The following is a 15032-nucleotide window of genomic DNA, read 5'->3' on the forward strand; positions in this document are numbered from 1 at the left end:
TGTGAGAAGCTGCCTAATTCTGGCTACACCTTCTGACCTCACTCTGGTGTGGACTTGAAGAGGGTGCTCTTGGATCCAAGAACTTGAGACCAACTCTAACTATCTTAATCTATTTATTGAGAGTGTATCAGAGCTTGCAGAACCAACCCAATGTGTGGGTTTGGGTGTGGACAGCAAACACAGTAGTCCAGAAGGCTGGAAAGCTGGTCTTTCAGCTGGAATGGGTGCGCTTGGACATCACTTCTGCATTGCTGGACTGTGGTATGGTCTCACATCACAAGAAGATTTAAGCCACCTTATTAACTTAATAAAGATGTAAAGATGATAAACCTGTCCACGTCATTTGCCTATGCCTTAATTCCTTTGGGTGGCAAGAGAAGACATCCGGCCTGAGGCTTTTCCTGTAAGTTTATACCAAGGGAGAAATCCCCCCAAATAGGAAGGGAAGCCAGATGCTGTACAATAAAAACCAAACCCAAACAAAATAACATAAGACACACACTTACACAGAAACCTCCATGACCTCTCCTCCAGTAAACAAAACAATGAGTGATCCTGTTTCTGTTTTGCATGGGCAGCCCCTACATTGAGCTGTTTTACCACCTATCTCTAAAATGTAGAGTCTAAACCATCTGATTCTGTCTCTCCTACTGGTTCCCATTCTTCCTCCTCTCCTATGGTTATCCATTAATGCTGTTTACCAAATATTTCCATTTCTACCCCTGTGTGGGTGTGTGATTGGATTATACCTTCTTATCCCCTGGAGGCTGAGTGTGGGCGTATGTTTTATATTGGCCAATAAAAGGTGAATGGAAGTGGCTTCTGTGTGTGGAAGCTTTAAGAGCCTGTGCCTGATTTGCCACACTCTTTTCTCCCTGACAATGATCACTGTAATCTCGGAAGCACACTTCGAGATGGAGCCTCCATCAGCCTGGAGCCTGGAGGGATTATGGTGAGCGAAGGCACCAGCCAACATTCGTACACGTGAACCAGGACAAGAAATAAACCTTTATGGCCCCTAAAATTTTAGGGCTTTTTGTTATTGCAACAAAGATTAGACCACTCTAACTGATCAAGCTAATCTGTCCCTTCCTGCCATCTCCCCTGGACTTTCTCAAGATCTTGCATCTCTGCCCCTCAAACTGCTATTCTTCTTACAGCTTCAGCTTTTACCTCCACACACTAGGGTTCAGCTTCGCGTCCTGCCTCAGACTGCCACTTCTAATTTCCATTTGGATACCACTATATTTTCAAAATGTACACAGTGGAACCCCTCCCAGAGTTAATTCTTTGTACAACTTCTCTCTCTTTTTACTATGTCACTATCAATTTTCCAACCCCTGAATTCTAAATCTGAGAGATCTTTGACTCACTCTCTGCCTTCACTACCCCATCCCCCCAATCAATTACCAAATCCTCTTTTATTTTCATTTTTGAGGTCTCTTGAATTTGTCCTTAGTGCTACCAGTGCTCTTACCTCCCAGGCTCCTTACAGCTAAGGAAAAGGCACAGGCCTCAATCCACTGTATTTGTTTATTACAGGGCATTCCATAACCAAATACCACAGACTGGCTAGCTTAAACAATAGGAATCTATTTTCTCACAGTTCTGAAGTTGTAAGTCCAAGATCAGTGTGCCAGCAGAGCTGATTTCTCTGAGGCCTCTCTGCTTGGCTTGTAGATGGCCACCTTCCTGCTGTGTCTTCACATGGCCTTTTCTCTGTGCACAGTCACTCCTGGTATCTCTTCCTCTTCTTAGGACACCAGTCATATTGGATTAGGGCCCCACCCTTGTGGCCCTATTTAACTTTAATTATCTCTTTAAAGTCTCTATCTCCAAATACAGTTCACACTGGTGGTTAAGTCTTCAGCATATGAATTTTGGGAGGACAAAATTCAGCCCATAACATGGTACCAATAAGCCATGCTGGGGCCAGGTTTAGACTCAGGAGCTGGTGAGGAAAGGACACCATGCCAGCAATGATGGCAGAGGCCAAGGTCACATTGCTCCTGGTTTGGAAGTCACAATGTGGTTGGCAGTAGTGGAGACTGGTGTAAATTTGAGTTCCAGGCTCAAAAGTTACTCAGAAGTGGTGCATAAACGGCAGTGCCAGCTGACATGCCTGGTGGTTGGTAGTAACAGTTGTGATGATCTTATCAGACCAGTTCTGCAAGGAAGTGGGCACTATTTCTAGAAGTTTGGCTTTAAGAGTATTCTCCAGTCTTCTTAACATTTTTATTTGACCCTATATCATGTGATGCTTATGATATATGAGAAAAATAATATCATTCTTGTAACTTACTTGGTATTAATAATTAGTTATTCAATATGACTCATGTCATGAATATGTCTACAGCACATTTTAATATATATATATATATATTTTTATCCAAAATGTGTTTATTGAGATGGTTTCCCACTCATGTTGATTCAGAGTGCCTTTAGTGCTGCTTCCTCCTAAAGGAACATCCTTCTGTAAGCCTTGTTTTTCCTCCTGTAGGCTGGCAGAGGACAGTGGAGCAGCCAACACACAAAACTACCGTTTGTGCATGGCTAAAGACCGTGGTGATTTTATAGCATCCTGGGCATTTCACATCCATGAAGTAGGAATTGGGGCTCTGTACCAGGCGTTTCTTCTTGTGTTTCCTCTTCTCCTCTTCTGGGGAGGGATGAAGGAGATCTTTTGAATATCTTGAAATCACAGCAGTTCAGATACTTTCAAGAACAAGAAAATATGTTTGTGAGTAGGGTCATCTAAGTGTTAGAAATGACTTGAGCAAGTTGCAGAGCCTGGGTCTCCCATATCCTTTAAATACACTCCCTTTCTACCTTATCATTTAGAGTTGACTTTGCTTAAAATGAAAAGGACTGATGCCTAGATTATGACAACAGGGTCCCAACCTGGTGCCTATACTGCAATTTATCTTAAAAACCGTTGTCAAGCACATATTCCTTCATCATGTCCATCTCTGTCCACAAATTCTGAAGGAAACTTGGATTTTTTTTTTTTTTTTTTTTTTTTTGAGACAGAGTTTTGCTCTTATTGCCCAGACTGGAGTGCAACGGCATGGTCTTAGCTCACTGCAACCTCCGACTTCAGGGTTCAAGCGATTCTCCTGCCTCAGCTTCCCAAATAGCTGGGATTACAGATGTGTGCCAGCATGCCTGGCTAATTTTTGTATTTTCAGTAGAGACAGGGTTTCATCATGTTGGCCAGGCTGATCTCGAACTCCTGACCTCAAGTGATCTGCCCACCTTGGCCTCCCAAAGTGCTGGGATTTACAGGCACGAGCCACCGCACCTGGCCTTGGATATTATTCTTTCAGCTTTATGATCCCTCAGTTGCAAGTGCAGAATACCAATTCAAAATAGCCCAAGCAAAAAACGATTACTCATTAGCAGGCATAGCTATGAAGTCCAAAGGAGTCTATAAAACTCCAGGCATTCAAGCGTGGCTGTGTTCAGGGGCTCAGATTATGTCCTTAGGGTTTTGTCTGTCTTCATCTCCTAACTCCCTTCGTGTGTCAGCAAAGGTAGACTCTGGCTACTTGAACTTCGAAGGAGAAAGATGGAGGTATCTCCCTCTCAACTTCTCTCTTTCTGTGACAAAACTCTGCATTCTGATTGGTCCTGGGTGAATTATGTGTTATTCACTGGAACAATCAGTGTTCAGAAGGATGAGATTCTAATGAGCTGAGCTGGACTATGTAACAGGTGCCAAGGTAGGAGAAGTGGGCATGGTCCCACGAGGTCAAGGAGAGCCAATTCCCCAAAGGAAAAAAAAAAGTCTCAACAGAATAATTTCGGAAACACACCAACTTTGGGTGCCAGTATACACTCCATCCCTTGAAATCACACTGGTACCCTGTTCTGCCAGTGGGAGGTGGGCTCTGGTGTTTGGACAGAAATGATGACCCTGGCCTTTCCCAGGAAGAGGCTGCTCTGAGTCTGAGGGAAGTGAGCTTCCTCTGGAGGGATTGTGAGGCTTGTCCTAGTGGACCCAAGGCCTGTGTGCTGTAGCTCTGCTTTCCCCTCTAGGTCACTGCTTTTGAAGCTGGATGAGTTCACTTTTCTCTAGTGCTGGGAGCATCACCAACCCTTATTGTCTCTCACGGCACTGCAGGAAGCGCTATGTGGTCTTTCAACAGCTCACTCCTGGCATCCAGGAGAATTGAGCCCATTGTTTCAGGGGATTTCCTTTAGGCTAATCTGAGGAGTGTGAAAGAAACCATTTAGAGAGGTCTGATGAACAAGGACAAAATAAAGATCAAACTTAGGCAAAATCAAAAGCTATTTGTTAACAGGCAAGATGTTCTTCAAAGTCTTTATCAGGAGCAAGGAAGACTTATCTTGCAGAACTACAGGGAGAAAGTAGGATCTGGCGGTGGGGGGGCATTCATTTGAAGTTCTAAACAGATGACTGCTGGCCCAGCTGCTGGGCTCAGCATTATCAGTAAGTCTCTTGGGTTAAGTGGGCAGTGCTGGCGGATAAGGGTCTGGGAAAATAACAAGTCATCCAGTGTATTGGAGAAACTCTCTAAGCCCTCCTGTCCTTGCATTCACCCTCAGGAAGGAATCCCATGCTGCAAATTAGAGAAACTTTCCTAATCCAGGATTCCTGATGTAGGAAATTGAGCTATCTAGGTGTCATGTAAACCACGCACCTACTTTTCAGATGATAAACAAATGCAGGAGGCATCGGCTTCCTTAAACCAACACCAGAATGCGAGCATGATGGTGCTTCCAGAGTTGGTCTCCTGAATGTTGGCTTAAATGCCTACCATACACCAGGTAGGCATTGTGCTCACATGATCTCATTTGATTCTTAACACACCCTAGACTCTTATTTTCCCCATTTTACAGATGCAGGAACTGAGAGAAGTGCATGCAGTTCACTTAAGTTTTCATAGCGAATATATAGAAGAACTGGGAGTTGAACCCCTGTGGCTTGCTCTATCCAAAGCCTGTGTTCCTAATCACTTACCATACTGCCATTCTCACTAGACCCAACAAGGACATCATCTCCTTTTTCCTTAGAAAATGGAATGGAGGTAGTCTCATGCCAAACGTTGGTCCTAGATGGAAAGAGTGAGGCACGCAGAGGTTAAAGTGACCCACCTGGGACTATCATGGTTCACGAAATTGACCATAAGGAATGGATTTTGTTTTCTTATTGTAAAACACAAGCTATGAATCAAATGCCAACAGATGTAAGGATGTTGGGGTGGTGGTGGCCGAAAGAGTCACCCAGAATACAGAGTTACTCAGGCCCATCAAGTTAATGCATGTAATGATTACTATCAGGATACAGGTGTGTCTTAATAGCATTCCTTAAAATAATGACCACTACAGCTAGGAACGGTGGCTCACACCTGTAATCCCAGCACTTTGGGAGCCCGAGACAGGCAGATCACGAGATCAGGAGTTCAAGACCAGCCAGGCCAACATGACAAAACCCTGTCTCTACCAAAAATACAAAAATTAGCCGGGAGTGGTGGCACATGTCTGCAATCCCAGCTACTGGGAGGCTGAGAGGCTGAGACGGGAGGATTGCTTGAACCCAGGAGGTGGAGGTTGCAGTGAGGTAAGATTGTGCCATTGCACTCCAGACTGGGCAACAAGAGTAACACTTCGTCTCAAAAAAAAAAAAAAAAAAAAAAAAAAAAAAAAAAAAGAATGACAACTGCAAACTGTGTTGCACAAAGCAGTAGCTATAATCCTTGTTACCTGTAGCTATTCAAATTCAAATTAATTGAAATGAAAAGAAACTTAAACTTCAGGTTCTCAGTGCTACCAGCCAGCCCCCTTCCGATTGTCCAATAGTGGATACAGAGTATTTGCATCATTACAGAAGGTTCTACTGGACGGTGCTGCTACAAAACCTCCCTTGACCACACTCCGTGTTGGTGACTGCCCCATTTCTCTGTTGTTCTTCACGGCAAAACTCCTTGAAAGAGTCCGCTGTACTTGTTATCTCCACTTACTCACCTCCCTTTCTCTCTTCAGCCCACTCCATTCAGGCTTTCCACATACACCATTTGTCTGAACTCTCTTTGTTCAAAGTCGTTAATGATCTTCATTTTACCAAAGCCCATGGTCAGATGTCCCGACCTCATTCATCCTTTCAGCTGTGTTGGATGCTTGATTTAATGATTAGCAGAGCAGCGAGGCCTGGGGCCAGTTGATGCTTCTTCAAACACTTTCTTCCCTGAGCTTCCCAAAGACCCCAGTGTCTTGGTTCTCCTCCTCCCCAGATGAGACACATGGCAGTCTCCTTTATTGTCTTCTGCCTATAAGGCCTATCAATTCTGGGTTCTCTGAGGCTTCATCCTCAGACCATCTTCCTCAGGTATCCATGTTCTCTCCACGGGTGAACGCAACAGCCAGAAGGTAGAAAGCACAGCACTCAGCTCCCAGGCTTACAGGCCTCCCACGGCTTCCCCCGTAACCTGAGCAAAACTCACTGTGGCCCCCAAGGGCCTGCATGAGCTTGCCTCTGCCTACCTCTCCCTTGCCTCTGTCTCTGCTTGTTTTCCTCTGTTCTTTGGACAGGCCATTTGTTTCTGCTGAGTCTTTGGATTAGACCACTTCCCCCAGATCTTTCAGGGGTTCCTTGTCGTCATTTGGGTCTTTTTTTCTTTTCTTTTCTTTTTTTTTTTTTTTTTTTGAGATGGAGTCTCGCTCTGTCACCAGGCTGGAGTGCAGTGGCGCAATCTCGGCTCACTGCAACCTCTGCCTCCCAGGTTCAAGTGATTCTCATGTCTCAGCCTCCCAAGTAGCTGGAACTACAAGCATGTGCCACCACGCCCAGCTAATTTTGGTATTTTCAGTAGAGATGGGGTTTCACCATGTTGGTCAGGATGGTCTCAATCTCTTGACCTCGTGATCCGTCTGCCTCGGTCTTCCAAAGTGCTGGGATTACAGGTGTGAGCCACCTTGCCTAGCTGTCATTTAGGTCTTAACTCAAACATTACTTTCTCAGAAAAGTCATACTTGACCACTCTAGATACAGCCGCTCTCCCCATTATGGCAAATATACCTTGTCTAATTTTATTTAGTTATAACATTGATCAGTAATTGAACTTATCTTATTTATATTTTGTGGTTGGTTTTCTAATATTAGCATAAAAGCCCTTTAGGGGCAGAGCCTCTGTCTCTCTTGCTCATCACTGTATCCTCAATACCTATCACAAGGTTTGGCACCTAGTAGGTACTCAATTAAAGCTTCCTGACTAAGATACTTGCGGACTGATAATTTGGCTGAGTCAAGGTGGGGATATGAGGACTGTAGCTGACTCCCCTGAGAGTCAGTCAGAGACAGAGGAGGACCCAAGTTATTGGGAAGAGGAAGACTGTGTAGCTAGAAACAGAGAGCTTCGTTGAATGTGTTTTTTGCCTTTGGCCAGATGAGCATGGCCCATGTTTTAAACAAATTTCTCTGGTATTTTTTGACTCTACTTATATCTTAAGAATGTCAATTTCTCTTTATCTTTTTTAAAAATTTCCTCTTAAACATGTTAACACAATGCCTATGTGACTTTTTCCAAACCATTCTTGGGCCTTAGTTTCCCCATCCATAAAGTGATTTGGTTTTTAGTAGATAATTCTCAAACTTCCTCTCAGTATTATATTCTTAATAGCCTGATGTCATTTTAAGAAAATCAGGCTATATTCTTTCAGGAAAGCAATTTAACAATAATGTATAAAGGACTTAAAATAATTTCACTTGTAGAACTTTATCCTACAGAAATAGTCAGAAATTTGAACAGAGATTTATCCACAACTATGTTAGTCTTAGATTTATAAATGATAATTAAGTTAGAAACAACAGTAAGAAAGGCTGAATAAATTATGATACTTAGGCATGTTTGAATATTATAATGTTGGAATGTATTTGAATATTGAAATACAAATTCCCAGTATCGTCGGAAATTAAGATTTCAAAAAAATATGATAATGAGGAAAGATGTTTATAGTCCAATGTTAAATCATTTATAATCTCAGTCTATAGAACACATATTCATGGGAGAAAAGCTGGAGGAAATATCTCAAAATGTAGCTTGTAATTATCTCTACATCATGAGATTTGCCTCGTTAAATTTTTAAAATATTTGTCATTGTTTTCCAAGTAATCTTCAGTAAATATAGAATACTTCTTGCAGCCAGTGACTTGGCTGGAATAGATTCCAGTACTGTGAGTTTAGAGTCAGAAGTCTCTGGTTTAGTTCAATTTATTCAAGAAATATTTATTGAACACCTTGTATGAGTCAGACACTGTGCCGTGAGCTGGGGATCACAGGAGAAGGCAGGGTCTGGCCTAAGAGACCGACTGAAGGCTGAAAATCTGCCATGGGGGTGCTTGCAGGGTGGTAGAGGAGCAACAGGAAGAGGAAGGGGGTGTCTGGGGAGAGAGGAATTCACAGGACACACGTTTAACCTCTCAGCTTCCCATCTGTAAAATAAAAATAACACTACTGGTTGCCTCTACTAAAGCAGATGGTGATTGTTGAGAAAAAGCACACATTGAGAAGGCATATAGAAGGCTTTTGGCACCTGAGAAATGCTATCAGAGGCCTATGGACTTAACCTACAGATGGCAGGAAGGGGTTGTGGAGGGGCCTTGGTTTAACGATTAGCAGAGCAGCGAGGCCTGGGGCCAGTCGATGACAGTCCTCTTGTGTCTTGAGTGTGACTGCCACTTCTCCCTTCTCTTAGCTATGCTGAGGTGTGTTATGGTTCAAGGGAAGTGCAAAAAAGCTGATGCTGGAATAAAATGGGGCTCTGTGGGAGATTCTTAGCTTCCACATTGCAGTGTCCCCTCCTGCCCTCTTCCTGCTTCAGCTCTGAGAGTGGCCTGAAATTGTCATGTTTGATCACCCAGAGGAAACTGTGCTCCAACTGAAGACCCACACCCCTGCTATGTTAAAATGAACAAGCCCCTGTACTGTCTGGAGTTAGGCTGGGGCACTTGTGGGGCTGGTAGCGTTGATGTTCAGTTTGCAGCTGTCTCCGGTAGATTCTTCTGTGTCAGTGGTATCCCTCACTGGTTGCAGATCCTGGGTCACCACACATATCAGAACTAAGGGGAGAGGCTGCAGCTCCTCCTTGAGTGGCTGGATTTGAAACCTGGTTAGAAAGATCTATGTACTCAGAAAGGCATTGAAACCGGAGATGGAGCCGGCTAGTTCCCTAAAATAGGCAGATTGAGTGCTTCTCCTGATCCTTCTTTCAGGGTGGCTCTGGCTCTCCTCTAGGGTTCCTATAGAGAATATTTGGTTCATTCTCACTCATTTTCTCTTCCCCTCTGTTCTTTCCTCCTCTTTCCCTCTTCCCTCTCTTTCATTTATTCATTTTCAACAAATATGTATTGAGACCTGTTGTGCATCTGGCACTGTGGGGAATACAAAGTGAAATGGCACCAGAAGTTTGAGATGCATAGTATGGAACTTCTGGAGAGTGATGTCCGCCAGGCGGAATGGCCAGCTTAGGCTTCGTGAGGAGCTTTCAGGTAAGGCTTCATGGATAAGGGTTCTACTCAGCTCGTTTTTTTTTTTTTTTTGTTTTTTTGTTTTTTGAGACAGAGTCTCACTCTGTTGCCCAGGCTGAAATGCAGTGGCGCCATCTCAGTTCACTGTAATCCTGCCTCCCAGGTTCAAGTGATTTTCCTGCCTCAGCCACCTAAATAGCTGGGATTACAGGCACATGCCACCATGCCAGGCTAATTTTTATACTTTTAATAGAGACGGGGTTTTACCATGTTGGCCAGGCTGGTCTTGAACTCCTGACCTCAGGTGATCTGCCCGCCTCAGCCTCCCAAAGTGTTGGTATTACAGGCGTGAGCCTCAGCTCAGTTTTATAGTAGAGTTAGAATCTGGCTCTGCAGAAAGAAAGCCCATTCCAGGTGGACGGAACAGCACAAACAAGGCTGTGCAGGTGGGGACCATGGGATGTGTTTCCAGAGGAGTGGAAGGGGAGGGGCCAGGACAGACAACAGCCTGCCTACCTTCGTTTCTTCTGTCTCTCTCACGGGATAGATAAAACCCATGAGAATTCCATTTCCTCACACAAAACCTTCCTTTCCTCCAGTTTTGAAGGAGTAAGATCTGTGTAGTGAGGCTTTTCCAAAGTTTTTAACCTGCTGGGTGGAGAATTTGGGCATAAAAGAATGACAAAGGCAACACTAACTCCTTCAGTTCAGAGAGGATCTTTCCTTCTAAGTTACCGAAAGCATTAACATCATCATTAGCAACATCTAGTTTTTTTTTTTTTTTTTTTTTTTTTAACATGGAGTCTCGCTCTGCCGCCCAGGCTGGAGTGCAGTGGCTCTCTCTCAGTTCACTGCAAGCTCCACCTCCCGGGTTCATGCCATTCTCCTGCCTCAGCCTCCCAAGTAGCTGGGACTACAGGCGCCTGCCACCATGTGCAGCCAATTTTTCTATTTTTTTTGTAGAGACGGGGTTTCACGGTGTTACCCAGGATGGTCTCAATCTCCTGACCTCGTGATCCACCCGTCTCAGCCTCCCAAAGTGTTGGGATTACAGGTGTGAGCCACTGCACTCGGCCTAGTTTTTTTTTTAAGAGCCTGCTCTCTCTGTGTGACAGTCATAAAACCATTTTCTAATGGCAGTCCAAGACCTTAAGAAGCTCCATTGCACATGCCTCCAGGCCAACAGGTGCCTTGAGAATAGGGCCTGATATTCTTCTAAGTCTTCTGTGGTGCATCATGACAGTTAGTTGACCGACAGGACCAATGAGGACAGATGTGAAAGGACATTTGTTCTGCATAATCTGGGAATAAGAAAAAAGCGGTAGCAACCCCATTTTCCAGGAAGACAAATTGAGACAAAGAACATGAAAAGCTTCACTCAGGGTTTCTGCCAGAATTTGGCAAGTTTGTCTTTCAAGTTTTGGCCCATGGCAAGCTCTGCACGGCCTTGGCAGGGTGGGGGTCTGTCATGTCTACCACATGGCTGCTCTCCTGCAGTGCTGGAGGATGATACCATTTGGAGACAATCACCTTCTGTCTCCGGGCTCTGACATCTGGGAGGTGGACGACCAACAGGCCTTGGCCAGGCCTCCTGGCCCTTTGGCGTGCCGCATGTTTGTTGGAAGCCATTTTTCCGGAGAAAGCCACAGCAGCGAAGGTCACCTTCTGGACAAATAATTCCGATCCAGGGGCACCAGATGCAATTGGGAATCTGAGGCAATGAACAAATGCACAAATGACTTTGTCTTCAAAGAAAATAGGATTCGACAGAACTGTGGCTGTACTTTGCTCAATAGGATTGGCACTCTGCAGAGAAGCCACTGAGGGTGGCTTGGTTAGAATCCAATTTTAGTAATTAGTTCTATTCACAATAAGGCGTGTTAATAGGTCCCATGTTGAGCAGGCAGAATCCCCTGTCTCAGGTGCCAAGTGCCAATTAATGAAATCAACATTTATGTCCCACAGGTAAACAACTGTTCTGCTTTCGTTCTCTTGGAGCTGCAGGCAGGCATTTCCCCCAGTAGGTGCTCTGTCAGATAATAGACCGTAAGCTTCAGGAAGACAAGGGTCACGTCTGTTTTGCTCACCACTGTATTCTCAGTGCCTGCCTTACCTTTAGACACCTATTTAGACTGCAAAAGCCCCAAGAATTCCTTCCCTCCCTCTGTGCTCCCCCTTTGTAATATGATTTTGCAGCTCCTGCCCCTGTGATTTGCTTTGACCATACTATGTGGCAGAAGCTACACAGCATCAGTTCTGGGCCTAGATTTCAAGAGGCCTTGAACACTTCTGCTCTCCTACTTGGACCTCATGGAGGCTCCATGGGAACAAGCTCGGGTTGGTTTGATGAAGGGTGGGAGACACAAGGGCCTAGTGACCCTCATTGTCCTAACTGACAACCAGCCAATCTACAGAAGAGTAGCTGCTTAGATGACCAGTAGCTGACCACAGACGCATCAGTCTAGCTGAGTCCAGAAGAACTGTCCAGCTGGGCCCAACCCAAAAGGCCATTCAAAGAATTATAGAGAAAATAAATTATTGTTGTAAGCCACTAATTTTGCAGTAATTTCTTGTGCTATTATTTAAGCCACTAAGTTTGGGATAGGCGTGGTGGCTTATGCCTGTAGTCCCAGCACTTTGGGAGACTGAGGCATGAGGATTACTTAAGGCCAGGAGTTCAAGACCAGCCTGGGCAACATAGTGAGACTCTGTCTCTACTAAAAATTTTTAAAAAATTAGTGGAGTGTGGTGGCACATGCCCAGCTACTTGGGAGGCTGAAGTGAGAAAATCACTTGAGCCCAGGAGACTGAGGCTGCAGTGAGCTATGATTGTACCACTGCACTCCAGCCTGGGTGCCAGAGCAAGACCCTGTCTCTAAAAACAAAACCAAAACCAAAACAAACCCAAAAAAACCTAACCAGTTAAGCACTGAATATATATTTATGGAAAGATGGATGAATTATTGAGTACGTATCATCCAACTGTAAACAGCTTGCCCAGTCACTGTCATTTATATTATTGTTCTATGTTTTTCCTAATACAGAAATTGTCTTTTTTGGATTTTTGTTTATTTCCTATCTATCTCTCTTTTCAGTATGTAAGTTTTATGAGAATAGGAGGAGATCTTGCCTGTCTGACTCACCGTTGAATTCCTACAGGCTAGAATGGTTCTCGCCACATAGTGGGGTCTCAAAAAAATATTTCTTGAATGAAACGGTAAATAGATTTCATTAATTTTACTTACAGTGAGGCTAGCTAAGCAAAGAGCTTGAGAAGAAGCTATCATATATATTGATTGGCTAAGGTGCCCTTTGCTGTTTGTACACTTTCCTTAATTCCTTTCATTATAAATTAGCACTTAATGAAGCCTGGCATGTGAAAATAAAGGACTTTACATTAGTGGAGATACTGTTATATTTCCTTTCTTCTACCTCAATTCTTAGTCTCCTCTTTCCCCCACTCCAATGTCTTTTCATTATGTGCAGTTAGTTATGCAAGGGAAACCTTTGGTTTGCTTGGATTTTCTCCATCAAAAACACCACCACCAACAACAACGTCAATATCATCATCGACAACAGCAGCAACAACAAAGCTTTGTTTCTAAGATTTCCTTTCTCTTCCTTCCCCTGCTCTTACCTCAGATATTTATCTTGGCTTCTCGGTATTTACCTTTAACATTTCCTTTATTTATTCATGTTTGCTTCTTAATCTTAGATGCAAATGGGCAGAAAAATTACACAGAAAACGATGGAGGCAAGATTTGCACTTGAAAATCAGAATTCTATTTATTCACTCGTTAGTCAATAATAAAAGTGAAAAATACTCTTTTCTAATCAGATGTACATCTAATGAAATCTTTCTCTTATTTCTTACCAACCATCATTAGTCAGCTAATCTCTAAGTTTTGTAAGGAACAAAACACAAAATCAACATTTTCGTACACAGCTTCGTTTCAAAAAAAGTATAGCATGAGAAATGAGTATATTTGGACTCAGGCTGGAGTTTTCTCATAAAATGGCCAAACACAGGGTAGGTTTCCTTTTGCCTTTACTGTCAGGGATCACAGCACCTAAACATCAGTTGGAATCAAGAGCTGGACCTTGATTTTCCCCGAAGACTTTTGTATTATTCATATCTGTCGCTCTTCACCTCCAAGCCTGAGGAAAAAAAAAAAAAATTAAGTCAGAGGGATGAATGACTTTCTAGCGTAGACATTTCAGCCAGTTTTGGTGTTGTCACAGAGTGCTGTAGTCATTTTTACTTTACGAGGGAGATGAGGAGGTGGAGAGAAACTTCTCTTTCACTCCTCGGATTACCCCTCCTGGACAACTGCCGACCTGGCTTCTCCTCCAGCCTGGCTCTGACCATGAGCCTCACATGTCATATGTGACATGAAATATGTGGATGGCAGGGTGCCCAGTTCTCAAAAGACCTCATATGGAGGGCTTCAGCTCAGTTGGTTAAATCCCTCAGTTTTTAAAAGACTATGTGTTGCCGGCTCTATTGGAAATTTATGACTTGCTAGAATCTTTCTTTTCTCTTCTTTCTGCATGGGACTCGCGCATCAAGTTTGTCTTCCTTAGTTTTGTCTTTAGGGTTGTGTTTAGGGCTTTCAAATCAGCACATGAGGGCACTGACTTCAGGGGGCAAGCGAAAAGAAAGGAATCCAGCTCAAGGCCACCTGCACCTCTTCCTGTCACTGACATTGTCAAAAGGGATTTATTAAGCACTGTGTTGTGCCTGATCTCCTCTGGAGTCTAAATTTATTGTTGAGAAATCTCAGACCTTAATGGGTATCCAAGTATTTTGGATTCATTTGCAGATGAGGCTTAACAGCGATTCAAATGCTTGAAGACCATATTCCACATATACTTCTCATACTTTTATTCAATTACTACCTGTTATTATAGGTTTATAAATTGAGTGCATTAGACTTACACTTGCTGAGCCAATTTTTATAAAGCTCTCATCCAGAGTTGACACAGGGGCGTTTTGAAGTGAACTCTTTTCCTCTGGACAGTAGCCCCAGCCTCAGCTTCACGTTTGTCCATGTCAGTGCCTTGACCTTTGTCTGCATGTAGCCAGGATATTAGATCCTGGAAAACCCAAGGACAGGGATCAAAATGTGGATGACAGGAAGCTCAGCAGGAGGATATTAACACTAATTAGAATACTTTTTCCTGAACACAGATAATGATGGCTTTCTTTGTTCAGCATCCTGGTAAATCCCCTTACTACAGATTTCCATACTCTGAACCAAATCTGAGCATCTGGAGGGAACTGCTGTTATGGCTGAATTAGCCATTCCAATTAGAGAAAGGAGGGAGTCGCCTCTGTGTCTCCATTCCCCAATCCTCTGCAATAACTGGATTTCAGGGGGGTTTATACAAGCATTCCTGGAAGGAAGAAGCATTAACTATGCCATGACCTATTCAACGTATGCAGAAGTTATGTGCTCAGGAAGGGTAGGGATGCACAGAAGTATTTTGAATTGACACTTAATTTCCGCCCCCCCCCTCACTGCACTAGCTCTGCGCTGAATTA

At 43.7% G+C, this 15032-nt stretch overlaps 1 protein-coding gene across 1 annotated transcript; it reads right to left on the minus strand.

The window, feature by feature from the left end:
* Nucleotides 1–2382: 2382 nt before the first annotated feature.
* LOC113220385 (40S ribosomal protein S27-like) lies at nt 2383–2681 on the minus strand. Its single transcript, XM_026449364.1, has one exon. It carries the CDS (start codon nt 2598–2600, stop codon nt 2442–2444), a length of 159 nt encoding a protein of 52 aa, XP_026305149.1. The 5' UTR covers nt 2601–2681; the 3' UTR covers nt 2383–2441.
* Between the last annotated feature and the right edge of the window lie 12351 nt (nt 2682–15032).

The sequence above is a fragment of the Piliocolobus tephrosceles genome, chromosome 11, assembly GCF_002776525.5.
Source record: "Piliocolobus tephrosceles isolate RC106 chromosome 11, ASM277652v3, whole genome shotgun sequence".
Classification (NCBI taxonomy): Eukaryota; Metazoa; Chordata; class Mammalia; order Primates; family Cercopithecidae; genus Piliocolobus; species Piliocolobus tephrosceles.